The following is a 17,035-nucleotide window of genomic DNA, read 5'->3' as shown; positions in this document are numbered from 1 at the left end:
CCTGCCCTGCTCAGCTTCTGCCAGACGTGCCACGGGAGTGTTCTTTTTTTCCTTCTTCTATTTTTTGGCCACATCAGGCAGCATGTGGGAACTTAGCTCCCCAACTGGGGATCAAACCTGTGCCTCCTGCAGTGAAAGTGTGGAGTCTTAACCTCTGGACCATCAGGAATGTCCCTGGGATTGTTCTGATTATTTTATTCAATTGAAGCTAGAAAGATGAATCTTTATGTGAAATTTATCCATTTTTACTTTAACGTAAAAACATTTTGCAAGTTAGACTTAGCCAGTTGAGAGAATCTCCCATAAAATATTAGAGCTGTTTCTGCCATCTCATCTCACAGTGGAAAAGGAAGGTCAGGGAAAGAAGTGATGTGTCCAAGGTCTTCTAGCAGGACACTCACGTCACCCACTCCGCAGGCGGGATTGCCTTTCCAGACCACCTGCGTTAGTTAGCTCAGGGGCCTCCTGGAGAGGACTTGACATTTGGCAGCACCTTGTGGAATGAGTGAGCAGGCCCTTTCCTGGGGACACAGCAGCAAGTACCAGAGAAATACACTCAGGGGCCCTACATTTGTGCCTCAGTTGTGAAAATATGCTTACCATGATACCCTTCCATGAGTCAGTCGTAAAAATGTACTTACCATGATACCCTTCCATCAGAGGTCTGTAGAAGGATGCTGTTTGCCCTCCCTCCTGTGCTCTGGTACTCCTGCCTCCCCTATACTGCCTTGGATTACAAAGAGAAGGCCCCGGTGTGCCCAGCGATTGGATTTCACAGAGGCAGCAGTGGGCCCAGGGAGGGTGACCAGGAATAGAGGGGCTGGAGCGGAGAGACTCACCTGGCTTCCACAGTGATGGCTCTGGGTCCCAACCTTTATTCTGGTTTCTCTTTCAAATAGAAAAACCTTTTCCTTTCAAGTGTGACAAGGAGGCTTGAATAGGCTTTTCTGGGCTCCTCATCTCCTGCTAGCATCCTCTTGTGGGTTCTTGACAGAGAAGGTTGGCTGCCTCAGTGTTGGGGAGAGAGCGGCCTGCTTACTCCATGCCTGTGCCTGTCAAGTGGTCTCCCGTGGGTACTCTGGACACTTCTTTTGCTGGAGTCATGGCCCGTTTGAAGTTGGATGGTCTTTTTTTTTTTTTTCACTTTATTTTTTAGCCACATCATGCAGCAGGCAGGATCTTAGTTCCCCAATCAGGAATCCAACTTGTGCCCCGCCCGCCACCCTCTTCAGTGGAAGTGCTAGGTCCTAACCACTGGGCCACCAGGGTTGTCTTTAATGGTTACATCCCCTTGACATCTTTCACCCAACTTATAGTGGGAAAAAGCAAGATCTGAGATGGACAATGGCACAGATCGTATCTGTCCAAAGGGCAAGTAGGCTCTGCTGAGAGTGGGTCCCTAAGTCTGGTTGTGGCTCCTCTGGCCTGTCTCCTCCTCCCATGTTCCCATCTCTCCACTTCCTCCCGATGCAAGTCATTCAGGTCTTTTTATTGAGTGTATCCTGAGTCTGCCAGGCCAGAGGTGTCCAAGACACACCTGCAGAAACAGACAAAGACCATCCAAGTGAGAACCAGCAGAGGCGTTTCATTCAGAGCTTGCTCTAGCCAGGGATTCAGCCACTGTCACTTGGATTTAGCAGGGAGTCAAAGGCAGACAGAGGAGTGGGAAGGATTTATAGTGGATGAAAGGGAGAAGGCTTCAGGTGTGCCTGAAGGCAGGCTGGGAGCCCAGGGAAGCTGGAGGCAGGCGGGCCAGCTGGCTGCAGGGCCTCCTGTGTGATTGCTTAGGATGTACTTCTGGCTGTCTCCTCTTGGTCCTAAATGGAATATTGGGATAAACATTAGGGAAACTCAGTAATCAAGTTCTGGCCATTTGAGGCCAACTGTTACAGAGGATGTTATTTGGCTTCCTGGATAGTTGATGGAGATGGTAGTCTGACTGCCTCCAAGTCTGACTTAACAGAAGGCTAGCTTCCTGGGTGGTTGCTTTACTAACCGGACGATTTCCTGGACAGGATGCTGCAGGTTGTGGGTCACAGATCTATTTTTATACTTGGTCTGGCCATTGTCTGTGTGTATATTCAGTCTCACAGCCTGCTCTTCAGCTCAGTTCACTGGCTTCTCCTGAGCACCTGTTCTGGGCCTGGCAAGGGCATGAACAAGTGACTAATAACACTGGACCCAAATTCCCTGGGCACTTAGCACCCCCAGCTCCACACTGAGGTACAGTGAGACCCACATTATCCTTTTCATGGGGGTGGGACAATTAGCACTTCAGTTTAGTCTGTCCCAGACTCATCAGTTAGAAGAGTTTTCTCCAAGAAGTGGATGTGGCTTTCAGAAACTTCACTCTGTTCCTCTCTGTCCCCTACAGGTAGCAATTGTCTCTGTGCGAAGCATCTTCAGTGCTGAGTATGGGCCATTTGAAGGACAATCATTGTCCCACCCAACCTGCTGACTCTGCCCTGCAGGCAGAATAGTAATTGCTCAATGATGCAGGGTCCCAGCAGCCAAGGTGCTGATTGATCCTCAGTGGGCGGGTATTTTTGGAGCTGGCACATTCCTTTTCCACCAGGCTGAGTAATTACTACAGGCTAGCCACATCTGTCCCTTAATGGAATCGGCAGGGCTTGTCTCTCCCCTGGGGTCAGTCTGAGGCCCCTGAATCAGCCCTGACAATTAAAGGATGATGCAGAAGTAATAAGAGGAGCTTGGGGGAAGGAGAGATCCATCTAGCCAACACTAGAAACCACAGTTCAGAAGAGATAGTAAATAAGGGAATGTCAGGCCTGTCTGCTCTCAGGCGGGGGACAGCCTGGGGAGTGAGATAGAGGAAGTTCTCCCAGAGCCCCTGTCTGTCCTCAGAGCCCAGGTTGTTTGACTCTGAACCCTGGCACAAAACAGCAGGAAGAAATATGCGGAGCTCCTTGAATATAGCTCCCTGGGCCAAGAGGGCATTGAGACTCTGGGCATAATTGTGAAAGTCTGATTGATTTTCCTGGAAGCCACATGTCCCAGCAGCAACCACCTTCTCTTCTTTTATCTTTTGAGTCTTGCCTTTAATGTTAGCTTTTAATTTTTTTTCCCCACAGAAAGCTCCATAATCCAGTAATTAAGTCTTGTGGATCTCATACCCCTCTAACAGAAACAGTTCCATTTATTGAGTGCTTTTACTTTTCAGAGATTATCCTTTTCATGTTCAAATACAGGACCGAGCACACAGTAGGTGCTTAATAAATGTCTATATTTTGCCACACATCCTGCTTTTCACAAGACTCACAAATCATTCTCACAGCCGTGCATGGGCAGGGAGGACCTTCTCATGGAGGCTGTTCAGGGAAAGGATGGGCCTAAGGACACATGACGAGTTAGGTCAGTACCAGCTCCTCTTGGTTTTTAGCCCGTCATTCATGCACCACTAAGTAAGCAGAGACTTGCTGAGGATCTACTCTGAGGACAAGTGCAGCAGGAACTAGGCACGCAAAACTAGAAAAAGAAGGCCCACTTCTCGTGGGGAAGCTGGCTGGGGTTTGCATCCTAGCTTGGGGGTTGGGAGAGGAGAGTCAGATTAGCTAGGGGAGAGGGTGGGGTTCTGTGTGACCTTGGACAAGTTATTTCATCTCTCAGTAAACTGGAGGTAGCAGATGATCGTAAAATGAAAATGATGATTGTGTGTAAACCCCAGAAAACTAGTGCCTGGAGCAGAGTGCTGCTCCTTAGATGTTAGCCATCATTATTCCTTTTAGTTTCAAGCCCCATATCCTGAAAGACTGGGCATCTGGCATAAGAGCTCTTGCCTGGAACCCCCTCCCCCATCCAATCCCAGCACTTCAATACTTTGTTAACCCAGCAGGAGCCTGACTCACTGGCGTGGGTTCACACTGCCTTTCTAGTGCAGATCTGGGCCCCCTTTGAAGATCAGTAATGGAAAGCTTTCCCTTCCTGGCCAGTTTCAGCACAGCCCCTCCGATTACCCTAATGCAACCAAGGAGCTGAACGCCAAGGGTGCAAACCCTGCTTTCCAGCCACAGTTCCCTCTGCGCCTTTTGCTTTTCAATGATGCTTCTGAGCTGGTGGGGAGGCTGCCTTTCAGGCCGACTCAGCTCCTCCTTCTTGCAGCTGAGCATCGCCTTAGACCCTGGAGCTGAAAAAAGGGCTGGGCTTCAGAGAGCAACCTTCCCTGGGGAACAAGAAGCTGGGCAGGGGTGTGATTTTGTAGCCCCAAGTCTCAGTCTTGACAGCAGTGATCTCTAGAGGAGGATACACCAAGCGATGATTTGGAAACCTGCCTTGGCTTTATTGAGTAAAAAAGCAGGAATCAAAAGAGCATATAGGCTATGATTCCATTTTTTAAAAATATTTATTTATTTGGGTGCACTGGGGCTTAGTGAGGCATGTGGGATCTTTAGCTGTGGCATGGAAGCTCTTAGTTATGGTATGTGGGATCTAGTTCCCTGACCAAGGATTGAATCTGGGCTACCTGCATTGGGAGCATGGAGTCTTAGCCACTGGACCACCAGGGAAGTCCTCCTCCATTTGTTTTTTTAAAATAGTATCTATCCATCCATCTATCTATTAGTATGTACATAGAAAAATATAGACTAGTGAATACCAGACAACTGTGGTTCTAGGGGTGGAAACAGGATTTTCATTTTCCGTGTTCCATGTTTTTCTGATGTCTCTATTTTTACAATGAGCACACATTGCCTTTTATCAGTAGATGCGTTTAAAGTGAAACAAACTGTATTGGTTACGACAGGCCAGTTTTGGATTAAAGTGAAAGTAAAAGTCGCTCAGTTTTGTCCAACTCTTTGCGACCCCATGGACTGTAGCCTGCCAGGCTCCTGTCTGTGGAATTCTCCAGGCAAGTATAATGGAGTGGATTGCCATTCCCTTCTCCAGGGCATCTTCCCAACCCAGGGATCAACCCGGAGTCTCCTGCATTGCAGGTGGATTCTTTACCATCTGAGCTACCAGGGAAGCCTCAGTTTTGCATTAGGAACTCAGACGGTAAAGCGTCTGCCTACAATGTGGGAAACCCGGGTTCGATTGCTGGGTCAGGAGGATCCCCTGGAGAAGGAAATGGCAACCCACTCCAGTACTCTTGCCTGGAAAACCCCATAGACAGAGGATCCTAGTAGGCTACAGCCCATGGGGTTGCAAAGAGTCGGACACGACTGAGCGATATAACTTAATTTTAAATCTCAGTGGCTTCAAACAACAAAATCTTGTATTTACAGTTGGGATAGCATTGAGTGTCTGTGATAGTTATCGGCACTGTTCACATGCCTGAGTGCTAGGTGACTTGCTGTCTTCATTGGTGATGGAGGACTAGACCTGAATCTTCTTGAGAAGATAACCCAACACAAATATGGCCCAGGAGGGCTGTGCACAGAGTGGGGAAAATATTAAAACAGTGACAACAATAATCTCCCTTGATGATAGTAAATTTCAGCAAGAACATCTAATTTTAAGTAGCACATCTTTCTGAAGCTTCTCCCGAATAAACCAACTGCAAGCGTTGTCCATGGTAGCTAGCCAGGCGACCCTGTGTGTGTCAGGAGGGTGTGGAGAGTCAGTAAGTGGCATGACTACAATTGCAGAACCTAGAGCCACACTGGCCTCAGGGCAGAACCTGGCTCTGCTGTTTTTAATGTCCCGATCTATATGATGCGATCCATTCTACACCACTTCAGTGGGTCATCGTTAAGGATTAAGTTGAGGTGAAACATGGTAACATTGAAAAGAGGGTACCAGCATGTGGTGAGTATTCAAGACGGTTTGCTCTATTGATCATTATGTAATCCGTCCCCTGTGCCGTCCTGCCCTGATCCTGTCTGCTCCTCCCAAGAGGACCTGAGGTATCCAGATAGCATGTGTCAGGAGGATCTGTTGTACTTTTGGGATGGACCACCTAATGAGCAAATAATCTGTAATTTGATAGGAGTAAAAGTTGCCCTTTTCTAGAATGGGGTTCACCCAGATGGAATCAAGCCAAAAAGTCATGAGGAGAAAAAGAGCTTAGGAAGAAGAACCTGCTGTTCAGAGTGGTTCTTGAGCAAACATTGCTGAAACAGGAATGCCTTGTTTGTCTTGGAGTTTTTTCTGAAGTTTTTATTTACTTATTTACTTATTTATTTTTGGCTGTGCTGGGTCTTCTTTCCGTGTGTGGGCTTTCTCCAGTTGTGGCGAGTGGGGGTACTCTCCAGGTGTGGTGCACAGTCTTCTCATTGTGGTGGCTTCTCTTGTTGCAGAGCATGGGCTCTGGGGCACTTGAGCTTCAGTAGCTGTGGCTCACGGGCTCCAGAGCACAGGCTCAGTAGTTGTGGTGCATGGGCTTCGTTGCCCCGAGGCATGTGGGATCACCCCAGAGAAGGAATTGAACCTGCATTGGCAGGCGTACACCTAACCAGTGGGCCACCAGGGAAGTCCTGACTTGGGCTTTTTAATTAACTTCATTGATGAGGGAGCAGTCTTGACCCTCTGACACCTGGGTTGTTGACGTTGGTTTGTAAAGCTTGGAAGAGCAAGCCTCCCACAGCTCTGAGCCTGAACAGAAGATCCCTGCCCTCCCGCTTCTCCCCCAACCCTGAGAGGAGAGGATATGATGATGCAAAAGCCTGGGGATGATGTTCATTGTAGCCACACATGATGGCAAGGAATTTAAAGAGCCTTTGAGTCATGAATGCAGCAAGACAGAGATGTGGAGAAAAGCTATTGAACAGCAAAGAAATAGAGCTGGCAGGGCATGCCGTGCTTTCATTAAAACGCTGTCAGTCAGATGAAAAGCTTTTCAGCTTCTCAACTGCGGAGATGCCCCTGGCTGATCCCAGGCACATCTCCCCAGCAGGACTCACAGACTGTGCTCCTCACGGAGGTGTCTCCAGCCTCCCCCAGAGGCTCTGCTCCCTGAAGGCTTCACTCAGCCCTGACCTGATATCAGTGCCTGGATGGACCCCTCCCGGACCCCACTTCCCTGAGGAAATGGGACTGTCATTCCATCCCTCCCTTCCTTCTCTTATCCGTGAATCTCAGGGAACGTGGGGATATAACATCTGACCACCAGTTGGGATCTGCCAAGTGTGTGTGCTTTTGGGCAGGTTATTTGACCTCTGTGATCCTCAGTGCTCTCATCCATAAATTGGGAGATATTTGTGAGATTTCATGAACAACTAATACATTGCCTAGGACATAGCATCACTCATTAAATATTCACACCTGTCTCCTGTCACCTTGGTCACGTTTATCCCATGTTTGGTGACCAGTGCCAGGACATCCAGGCCATCCCAATCCTGGCTTCTCTGCCACCTGGAGGTGTAATCTTGGCAAATTGCTTAACCTCTCTAAGTCACCATTTCTGCTTCCATCAAATGGAACAGAGTAAGACAAATCTTGCAGAGCTGTTCTGAGGATCAAATGAGACAATAAGTATGCGCTCCCGGTGGCATCTGGGACTCATAGTGAGTAACAAAGGAAAAAGGAGCTCCTGTTACCACTTCTGTAGTACCGCAGTGGAGTCCAGCAAGATGATGTTGTGTGACTTCTCCTGTGTTGTGTGAAGATCATCCCAGAGGACGTTCCAGGGCAGCCGGGGCCTGGACCCGAGTGTGAGTGCTGGACCTGCAGATCCTCAGCCTAATCATAAAGGGTCTGGGCTACCTGGGGGAGGAGGCCTTGGGGATCCACTGAAGAATTACAAGCTCAGAGCTGTGCTCATGAAGTGAAATATGTCCCACTGTGCAGCATTGATTGGAAAGAGGCTGGAGGCAAGAGTCCAGGGAGGAGGCTGCCAGAGTGGTCCAGGTGAGAGGGACTGGGAGGAACAAAATCAAGAGCCTGTTTGAGCTGCAGTAAGGAAAGCCTGTCTGGTCATTCTGGATACCTCAATGCAAGGATTCTGTAGCCCCTAAACCAGCCTCAGGAAGGACCCCAGATGTGCCATCCTGAGCAGGGGTGAGAGCCTTGCTTTCCAAAGCCAAAGCAGGGCACCCAGCTGGAATGATGGGTGGCAGTGGTTGGGGTTACCCCTCCTTTTGCATGACTATGGAATTCGCCCTTTGGGAAGACTTCTTTCGGATCTGGGTTTCCTCACTGCTTTCCTGGCCCAGGCAGTCACTGTGGTCTCTGGGTTGTTTCCACTTCCCCCCTCCTTACTCTTCCTTCCCACCTGGCAGAACTCCGCCTGGAAGGGAACTTCCTGCACCGCCTTCCCAATGAGGTCAGCACCCTGCAGCACCTCAAGGCCATTGACCTGTCCCGGAACCAGTTCCACGACTTCCCCGAGCAGCTCACCACCCTGCCTGCGCTGGAGAACATCAATCTGGAAGAGAATGAGATTGTGGGTGAGTGGACCCAGCCCATGGCCCTGCCCCTCCTCTGTCTGCAGAGCCTGTCCTGAGCTCCCTTGCCTGGATTGAGGCTCACAGGGTCTTCTAGGGCACAAGGGATGGGGCTCTGGAGGCAGAGTTTCATAGACAAGAGTGCAAGGTTGGGCTTTCTGGTCTGAGATTCCTGAGTACAGGGCATTGAGCCTAGAAAGGTAACTCTTATGAGGTCCTGCTGCCTGCCAGGGGCCAAGCTGGACACTTGCTTTCACCTGTCAGGTAGAAGGTCTTGGCTTTTCACACCGCGACCCCTGAACTAGTTGGGCCACCTTGGACCTCAAGCTCTCCTCTTGTCTCCATCTGCCAGCCTTGGCTGCCTTTACGACCCTTCAGCTCAGACCTTCTATGTGGTAACTCCTGCCTGAGCTCCTGGCTCTCCCTCCCTGGCTTCACAGGAGCTCTTTGCCATGATTAAGCAGGAGCCCCTGGGCAAACAAGTTCAGAACAGCCTCTCTGTACCTTCCAGTACAAATGCTCTCCCCCTCAGGGAAGCAGGAGGTCTCCCCCTCCGAGTTGGAGGTGTGCCTCCTGCAAACAGCAGACCCCAGCAAGCTGGGTTCCTCTGAGGTGGAAGAGGGGTTCCTTTCTTCCTTTGGTAACACTTGCATACCTCTTGGTCTCATTAGACCTCAGCATCCTCTCCAACTGCTGTCTAGCCCCTCCAAGGGAGAGCCTGGCACTCACAGGGTCCCTCAGCGCCCCTCCTCCTTGGCTCTTCCTGCTGCTGCTTTGGCAGGCTCTGGAAGCCCATCTCCAGCTCCATGTCGCCTTCTCTCACGTGGCCTCTAATGTTGATGGTTAATAATAACCCCCTTCAGTTATGCGTTCATTTTTGTAAGCTCTTTTGCAGGCATTATGCTATTAGATTAAAAGCAACAGGCCTCTGGTGGTTCGGTGCTGCCTGGTGCACTGATGAGCCTCCCTTCTATCAAGGATGCTGCCTGCAGGGTTCAAGCTCTGGCTGAGTGGGAGGGGGAACCAGCTAAGCTCTGAATTTCGGGGTCCATCCTTTTACAGGTGTGTAAACTGAGGCTCAGAGAGGTCATGACAGAGCATGGGGTTACACAGTGAGACCACAGAAATGCCAGGCTAAGAGTGCATGATTCTAAAACTCAGCCCTATGCCTGGAGAGGGCTTCCCTTGTCTGGCCTCTGGGAAGGCCCTGGGAGTGGGCTCTGGTTCAGACTTGCCATCCCAAGACCAGGATCACTGAGTTGCTGGCCCCTGGGTTGGCACCCCCCGGGCCACTTGGGCACTTGTGCTGTCTTTAAGCAGAAGCACCTGTTTACTGTAAAGCTCATGACCACCTAGGGCTTTCCTCATAGCTCAGTTGGTAAAGAATCCGCCTGCAATGCAGGAGACCCTGGTTCAATTCCTGGGTCGGGAAGATCCTCTGGAGAAGGGATAGGCTACCCACTCCAGTATTCTTGGGCTTCCCTGGTGGCTCAGCTGGTAAAGAATCGACCTGAAATGCCTGCAGTGTAGGAGACCTGGGTTCGATCCCTGGGTTGGGAAGATCCCCTGGAGAAGGGAAAGGCTACCCACTCCAATATTCTGACTTGGAGAATCCCATGGACTGTATAGACATTACTTTGCTGACAAAGGTCCATCTAGTCAAAGCTATGGTTTTTCCAGTAGTCATGTATGGATGTGAGAGTTGGACTTTACAGAAAGCTGAGCACCAAAGAATTGATGCTTTTGAACTGTGGTGTTGGAGAATACTCTTCAGAGTCCCTTGGACTGCAAAGAAATCAAACCAGTCCATCCTAAAGGAAATCAGTCCTGAATATTCATTGGAAGGACTGATGTTGAAGCTGAAACTCCAGTACTTTGGCCATTTGATGCGAAGAACTGACTCATTTGAAAGGACCCTGATGCTGGGAAAGATTGAAGGTAGGAGGAGAAGGGGATGACAGAGGATGAGATGGTTGGATAGCATCACCTACTCAATGGACATGAGTTTGAGCAATCTCCAGGAGTTGGTGATGGACAGGGAAGCCTGGAGTGCTGCAGTCCATGGGGTCGCAAAGAATTGCACACAACTAAGTGACTGAACTGAACTGTATAGTCCAGCGAGTGGCAGAGTCAGATGCGACTGAGCGACTTTGACTTTCTAGAGCACCGGGGTCTTGCCTTGAGCTCTTGATTCTTGGCCAGGCCCTCCTTGCTGGGCCCTTCCTCTGCTGCCTTTTGTTCTTCGAGGCATTCCTGATGTCTGCTGCTTTTCCAAACGGGGCAGTAACCAAGAAAGGACTACTTGTTTGGGCTAATGTCAAGACCAGAGCTGGGTGGGTAGCTGCAGGCAGGCAGGTCAGGATAAGTATTGGCCATTGGCTTCCTCACTTCCTGACTGTATCTTTCAAAGACTTGCGTCCCTTCTCTAAGCTTCTGCTGCTTCTCCACTTTCACATGGTGGTTCTCTGACCCTCCCCAAACCCCTGCCCCAGAAGGTGGCTTTTCCTCAAGCAGGAGAGCAGGGTGAGTGGGCATCTCTGCTGGCTGTAGTATAAGAAATGCCTCTCCCCAAAATGAGAAGTACAGGGTGACAGATCCCCTAGTCTTCCCCCCTCCAGCAAGGCTGACAACATTCCTTAGCAGCAACAGCTCCCAGAACCTAGATCAGCTGTTTTGACTTATTCTTTTGTACACATATCTCTTCCTTTCTACAGAGTGACAGTAATAACTCTGCACATGGAAGCATCTTGCAGTTTACCAGGAATGCTCATGTGCAGGCCCAAGACAAGAGGGTGATCATCCCATTTGATAGATGTAGAAACTGACGCACTAAGATCCCCCCGGCCTTCATGGTCAACTGTCTGTTGTACACCTGGCCAGGTAACAGAGACTTCAGCCCTGGGCTGTGTTTCCCAGTGAGTTCCTGCTGCCCAGGCTGGGGGACATGGGGAGACTGGGGAATGCCCCTGCCTCCAAGTTTTCCCCAAGTGCCCAGCAGCTCCTAGAGGTGCTTGGCTGATCCCAGGACTGCTCCACTGTGGGATGCCCTGGGCGTTCTCCCTGCACCAGGTGGAGAGAGGGGCACATGGAGGCAGTGGTGGTTCCTTGCCGGAATCTCCTCACTTCTACGTTCTACCTCTCTCCAGCCCACCCTAGTTACTTGGATGGTTTCCTGACTCCCAGACCAGCGGAAGACCAGGCCACAGCCTCTGCAGCCCAGGTTGGAGGGAGGAGGGCTGTAATCACAGTGAAGTAGGTGAGGGCTGCACACGCCTTCATTATGGAAATAGCTTTGTCCTGTTCGCTTGTTGTAGCCGATCTCCCGCAGGAGCTCACTGAGATAATTGTGGTAGGAACTTAGGATGTCTTCAGTGTGGCTTATTTTTCCCCTCAGAGCTCTCAGAGGGGATTGGAAGATTTGCAAAAAAATGTTTTCTAAAGAAATAAATTGGAGGTGCATGAATCTCCTTAAAGCTTTAATTTGGTAAGTAGAGAACAAGCAGCTCTGAAACAAGCTCCAGGTGCATCTGAAGGGACCTCCTCAATAGATGCCTCTGGCCCAGCCTCAGGAAGGCCTGGAAGCTTCCAAGAGCAGTAGCATCATCTTTTTTTTTATTTTAATATTTATTTTTTTCCATTTATTTATTTGGCTGCACCGGGTCTCACCTGCAGCACGCAGCATCTTCAATCTTCATTGCAGTGTGTGGGATCTCCAGACAAGGCATGCTGAGACTTTAGTTCCAGCTTGTGAACTCTAAGTTGCGGCATGCAGGATCTAGTCCCCTGACCAGGGATCGAACCCAGGCCCCCCTGCATTGGGAGCGCCGAGTCTTAGCACTGGACCACCAGGGAAGTCCCCAGCAGCGGCATCTCGTTTCTGAACAGTGCCACTGGCTGGCACTCTATGGGCCATGATGCGGGGAGCGGCTCGGCTCAGGTCCAGCGAGGGGAGAAGACACAGGGCCTCATCAGTGTATGCAGGCTGGGAGAGGCAGGGGCACTGCCTTCTGCTTTCTGGTCCAACTGCGGGTGGTGGGAGGATGCTCGTCCTTGGTGCTCACTGGTAGCCGGAGGCCCTCAGGTCGAGGATCTGGGTGGCACGTGGCGGCCTCATTGCTGCTGCCTCCTATGGACAGTCCTCTGGTTTGTGTGTGACTTGGCTTTTGAGTCCTGTCATCTCCAGAGCCAGCGTGAGTGCGGTGTCTGCATGCAGCCGGCTTGCAGCTGGTTGGGAGCACAGTGCAGAGCAGGAATCCCAAAGCTCGAAGGCTCTCTGAAACGACTGACACTGAATAGGGCCGATTGTTTCAAATTGCCAGCTGTGACCCACTAGTAAGCTGTGAGACCAGCATGTGCTGGAGTTCCTCACCTGTAGCATGGTACACACTGCTTTGTGACTTTATAACAGTTTTTCTATATGCCTGCATGAATATAGGTACTGGGTCATGATGTAAAATATATTTCTTTTTTTTTTTTGGCCACTCCACGAGGCTTGTGGAATCTTAGTTCCCTGACCAGGGATCAAACCCGTGCCCCACACAGTGGAAGTGTGGAGTTCTAACCCCTGGACCCCCAGGGAAGTCCTAAAATGTATTTCTTGCTGTGAGTCGCAATGAGAAAATAACAAAAGCTGCTTCTCTGAGTGGTCCCACAGCGACCTGGGGTCTGTGCTCAGCTGGCCTAGCTCCCTGTCCTTCCGCTCTCGTCCCTCAACTACACTATGTTGTTCCCTCCTCCCATCTCCAACCGCATCTATGTCCATCTTGGTCACCACCACTGCATCCTCCTGGCGACTAGTTGCTGGGGGTGGTGTAAGGATGGGCAGTGGGGCCTCAGCTGGGGAGATGATCTCAGCTCTCCTCTCACCTGAGTGTGAAGCCACGCAGATGCTAGGTTCAATGCTACCTGACTGTCTATCCCCATCTCACCTCACCTCACACACCCTGCACGGCCTGAGCTCATAGTCCAGAAGTCCTGCCTCTGTTCTTATCATTTTCTCTGCCTCGGTCCTAACCCCCCAAGTGCAGGTCCGGGCCTGGTGCAGATGAACAGGAAGTGGTGCAAGTGACAGGACTCTGCCTCCCCCACTCGCTGGCTCCCAGCACACACACCGCAAGTGACCTCATCTGGATGGGAGGCTTCCTGGGTCCTTGGAGACAAGCCTGCCAGGACATGGTTGTTTTCTCCAGGCACTCCTGAGAGAGAGAAAAGGGTTTGTAGCTTAGAGTGTTTATTCCAAAAGCAGTGCATCACAGGTTTCTGGGATATGGGATGGTTCTTGTATTTTCCAAACCAAAAAGAGATATATGGAAACTTCTGCGTGTTTATAAACAAGACTGCTTGGGGAGAGAGAGTCTCTGCAGAGGTAGGGGCTACAGAGATGAAGGAGATACAGATCCTGACCTCAAGCAGCTTGCAGACGGTAGGGGAGGTCTGAGTGGAAGTGGAGAGTAAACTGCTAGATAATACATGGTCGGGGGACTTCCCTGGTGGTCTCGTGGTTATGACTCCTTGCTTCCACTGCAGGGGGCATGAGTTCGATCCCTGGTTGGGAACTAGGATCCTGCATGTCTTTTGGCACAGCCGAAAAAAGACCAGATGTGGTCAGAAGGGCTGAGGGTAGCCATCCAACTATCCTTGTGAGGTGGGGTTCCCAAGAGAGCCCTGGGAAAGCTTCAGAGGAGGTGGAAGTGTTTAGTCTGACTGTGAATGGTGACATGAGGAGAAGATGGGTCACTCAGCCTATGAAAGCCAGGGAGTCAGTGCTTTATCCCAGCAGCTGTCATAGAGGGCTTGAAGGTGGGTGCTGAAGCAGCGTTCACGCCTAAGAACTTGGAAGTACTTGATGCTACAGAGCAATTCAACACGTTCCTGGAACATGTGGGGGTGAAGGGAAACCAAGTATTGCAGAACCTTCATTTTGCTAAGTAGGAGACTGCTTTGGCTAAGCTAGAATCTCACTTTTTGTCACCCTCAGTTCACTGTTTTTTCGTTTCGTTTTTTACCTGATGCATTCACTGTTCCAGAGAGAGCAAGAGATCATAGGAAAAGAAAATCTTGTTAAGAATTTAACAAATAGAGCAATGGTACATTTAAAAGGAAAAGTACAGATATCCTTGGCTTTTCAAAGGTTTGCTTTACATCTCTTCACTTCACTAGTCAAAGAAATCTGAAAAGGATTTTCACTTTTATGAAAAACTAGGAGAAGTGCAAACAGCATTCAGCATTCATTTTGCAGCAAGTGTTAATAGAGGACGCTCCTACCCTGAGCAGGGAGAGTGGCCCCGCCAAGCTTCTTCCCGGGATCCCCACTCAGCATCAAGCCGCCATTGCTTTGAACTGTGTCTGTGAGCATCTGTACTATATCTCCATTTATTTTATTTTTTATTTTATTTTTATTTTTTATTTTTTTTATATCTCCATTTATTTTGTGTGTCTGTTAGTAAGTGAAAGTGAAAGTCGCTCAGTCATGTCTGACTCTTTGCAACCCCATGGACTATATAGTCCATGGAATTCTCCAGGCCAGAAAACTGGAGTGGATAGCCTTTCCCTTCTCCAGGGGATTTTCCCAACCCAGGAATTGAACCTAGGTCTCCTGCATTGCAGATGGATTCTTTACCAGCTGAGCCACATGGGAAGCCCAAGAACACTGGAGTGGGTAGCCTTTCCCTTCTCCAGCAGATCTTCCCAACCCAGGAATCAAACCAGGGTCTCCTGCATTGCAGGCAGATTCTTTACCAGCTGAGCTATCAGGGAACAAGATGTGTCCTAAGGTGATCACTTCTTCACTTTATACCATTTCTGCTTTCAAAAGCTTTTATGTGAACTCTCTGCTTTTGGATAGCGGGGCACATCTGTATCTGTATTACATAGAGATGCTTTGGGCTGCATTTGCTTAATTCTGCCCAATACAGTTTCACTTCTTACTGTTGAGCCCAACAATTCTCGGAGTCAGTGGGGGCAGGGGTGGTCCCAGGACCAGCAGCATCATCTTAGAACTTGATAGAAATACATATTTTTAGGCCCCTCCCCAGACCTCCTCAATCAGAAACGGGGGAGGGAAGTGACCTCCTCAGTCAGAAACTGGGAGAGGGAAGTGGACAGCAAATGGTTTTGTTTTCTTATTTTGACCTGTGGGATCTCATTTCCCCAACCAGGGATTGAACACAGGCCATGGCAGTGAAAGTGTTAACTCCTAACCACTAGACCACCACCTGATATGAAGAGCCGACTTATTGCAAAAGACCCCAGTGCTGGGAAAGACTGAAAGCAGGAGGAGAAGGGGATGAGAGAGGATGAGATGGTTAGATGGCATCACCAATTCAATTGACATGAGTTTGAGCAAGCTCAGGGAGTTGGTGAAGGACTCACAAAGAGTCAGACATGACTGAGCACCTGAACAACAACAACAGACCACCAGGGAACTCCCTAGCAATTTATATGAATAATCACCGACCCTGCCCCCAAATGATGCAGATGCATGCTGAAGTTTGAGAACCCCCATCGGAGGCTCTGGCTTCTCCAAGTGCCACCCAGAGGCAGGGTGGGTATCACCGGTTAGAAATTCAGGACCATGGACAGAGGAGCCTGGTGGGCTACAGTCCATGGAGTCAGACATGACTGAGTGACTAACACTTTCTCTTGGTCATGGCTCAGTGTGTAAAGAATCTGCCTGCAATGCAGGAAATGTCAGAGACGTTGAGTTCAATCGAGTTCAATCCCTGGGTCAGAAAGATCCCCTGGAGGAGGGCATGGCAACACACCCCAGGATTCTTACCTGGAGAACTCCATGGACAGAGGAACCTGGTGGGCTATAGTCCGTGGGGTCACAAAGGGTTGGACACGACTGAAGTGACTGAGCACACACAGGCTTCACCTCCAACCTCCTGAGAAAGACACCCAGATGCTTCCTGCATTGCAGGACCTTTTTCCTAAAGCTCCCAGTGCCATCTCTGGGCAGCTGACTGTGCTCATTGGCCCTGCCATCCTCCCAAGCACAATGCTCCTTAAGCTTCACAGAATTCCTCAGGGTACCCGCCACAGATCCCCATTTGGATCCCTCTGGAGTGCTTGTTTAAAAGGAAGGCTCCTGGGTCTCCTCTCAGACCCACCACATCAGATTTTGTGTGGATGGGACCCAGGAATCTGCCTTTCTAACACATGCCATGGGCGAGGCAGTGGTGTGTTGATTGAGAATCTCTGTGCAACTGATGTCTATCATTCTCTCCTTTCCTCACATCTATCCAGCTAGTGCCTAGTATAGCGCACTCTGCTTCCTGAATCATCTATTGCAACTGGTTCTTCCTTTCACACTTCACAACCCCCACCCTTGACTCCCAGTCTTTCATCATTGTTTATCTGGTGCCATGGCGCCAGCCCTCAAACATAAGGTTTCCACAAAGTACAGGACCCTCATCCCCTGGGATACAAGGATGAGGGTGGGGGGCACCGTGGAGACATGGAGGGAGCACTCCTGGCCCAAGGGGACACCTACACACCTGCCATGGCCCAGGCCCTCTGTCGCAGTAACTTCTCCCTCCTCTGGGAAGGTGGTGGGGGGAAGAGGCAGATCCTTGCAGGGAACCACAGCTTCACTCTGGTCTCCATCAATAGAAGAGAGTCTCCAGAGTGTCCTCCCTTAGCCTGGGGCACAGGTGCCCACTAGGGCCTCAGGATCGCCCTCCCCCTGCATTGAT

The 17,035-nt window shown here is 50.1% G+C and overlaps 1 protein-coding gene across 2 annotated transcripts in view; it reads left to right on the top strand.

Moving 5' to 3' along the window:
- The window catches only part of LRRC20 (leucine rich repeat containing 20), a 70,435-nt gene that overhangs the window by 38,244 nt on the left and 15,156 nt on the right, over positions 1–17,035 (top strand). For both annotated transcript variants that reach the window (XM_059882525.1, NM_001100387.1), the window contains one exon: positions 8,175–8,342. In XM_059882525.1, coding sequence (XP_059738508.1) covers positions 8,175–8,342 — 168 coding nt within the window. The remainder of the gene's footprint in view (positions 1–8,174; positions 8,343–17,035) is intronic.

This window comes from Bos taurus, chromosome 28 (genome assembly GCF_002263795.3).
Source record: "Bos taurus isolate L1 Dominette 01449 registration number 42190680 breed Hereford chromosome 28, ARS-UCD2.0, whole genome shotgun sequence".
Classification (NCBI taxonomy): domain Eukaryota; kingdom Metazoa; phylum Chordata; class Mammalia; order Artiodactyla; family Bovidae; genus Bos; species Bos taurus.
Note: the sequence above shows the minus strand (reverse complement) of the source record. Positions and strands in the feature narration are given on the sequence as shown.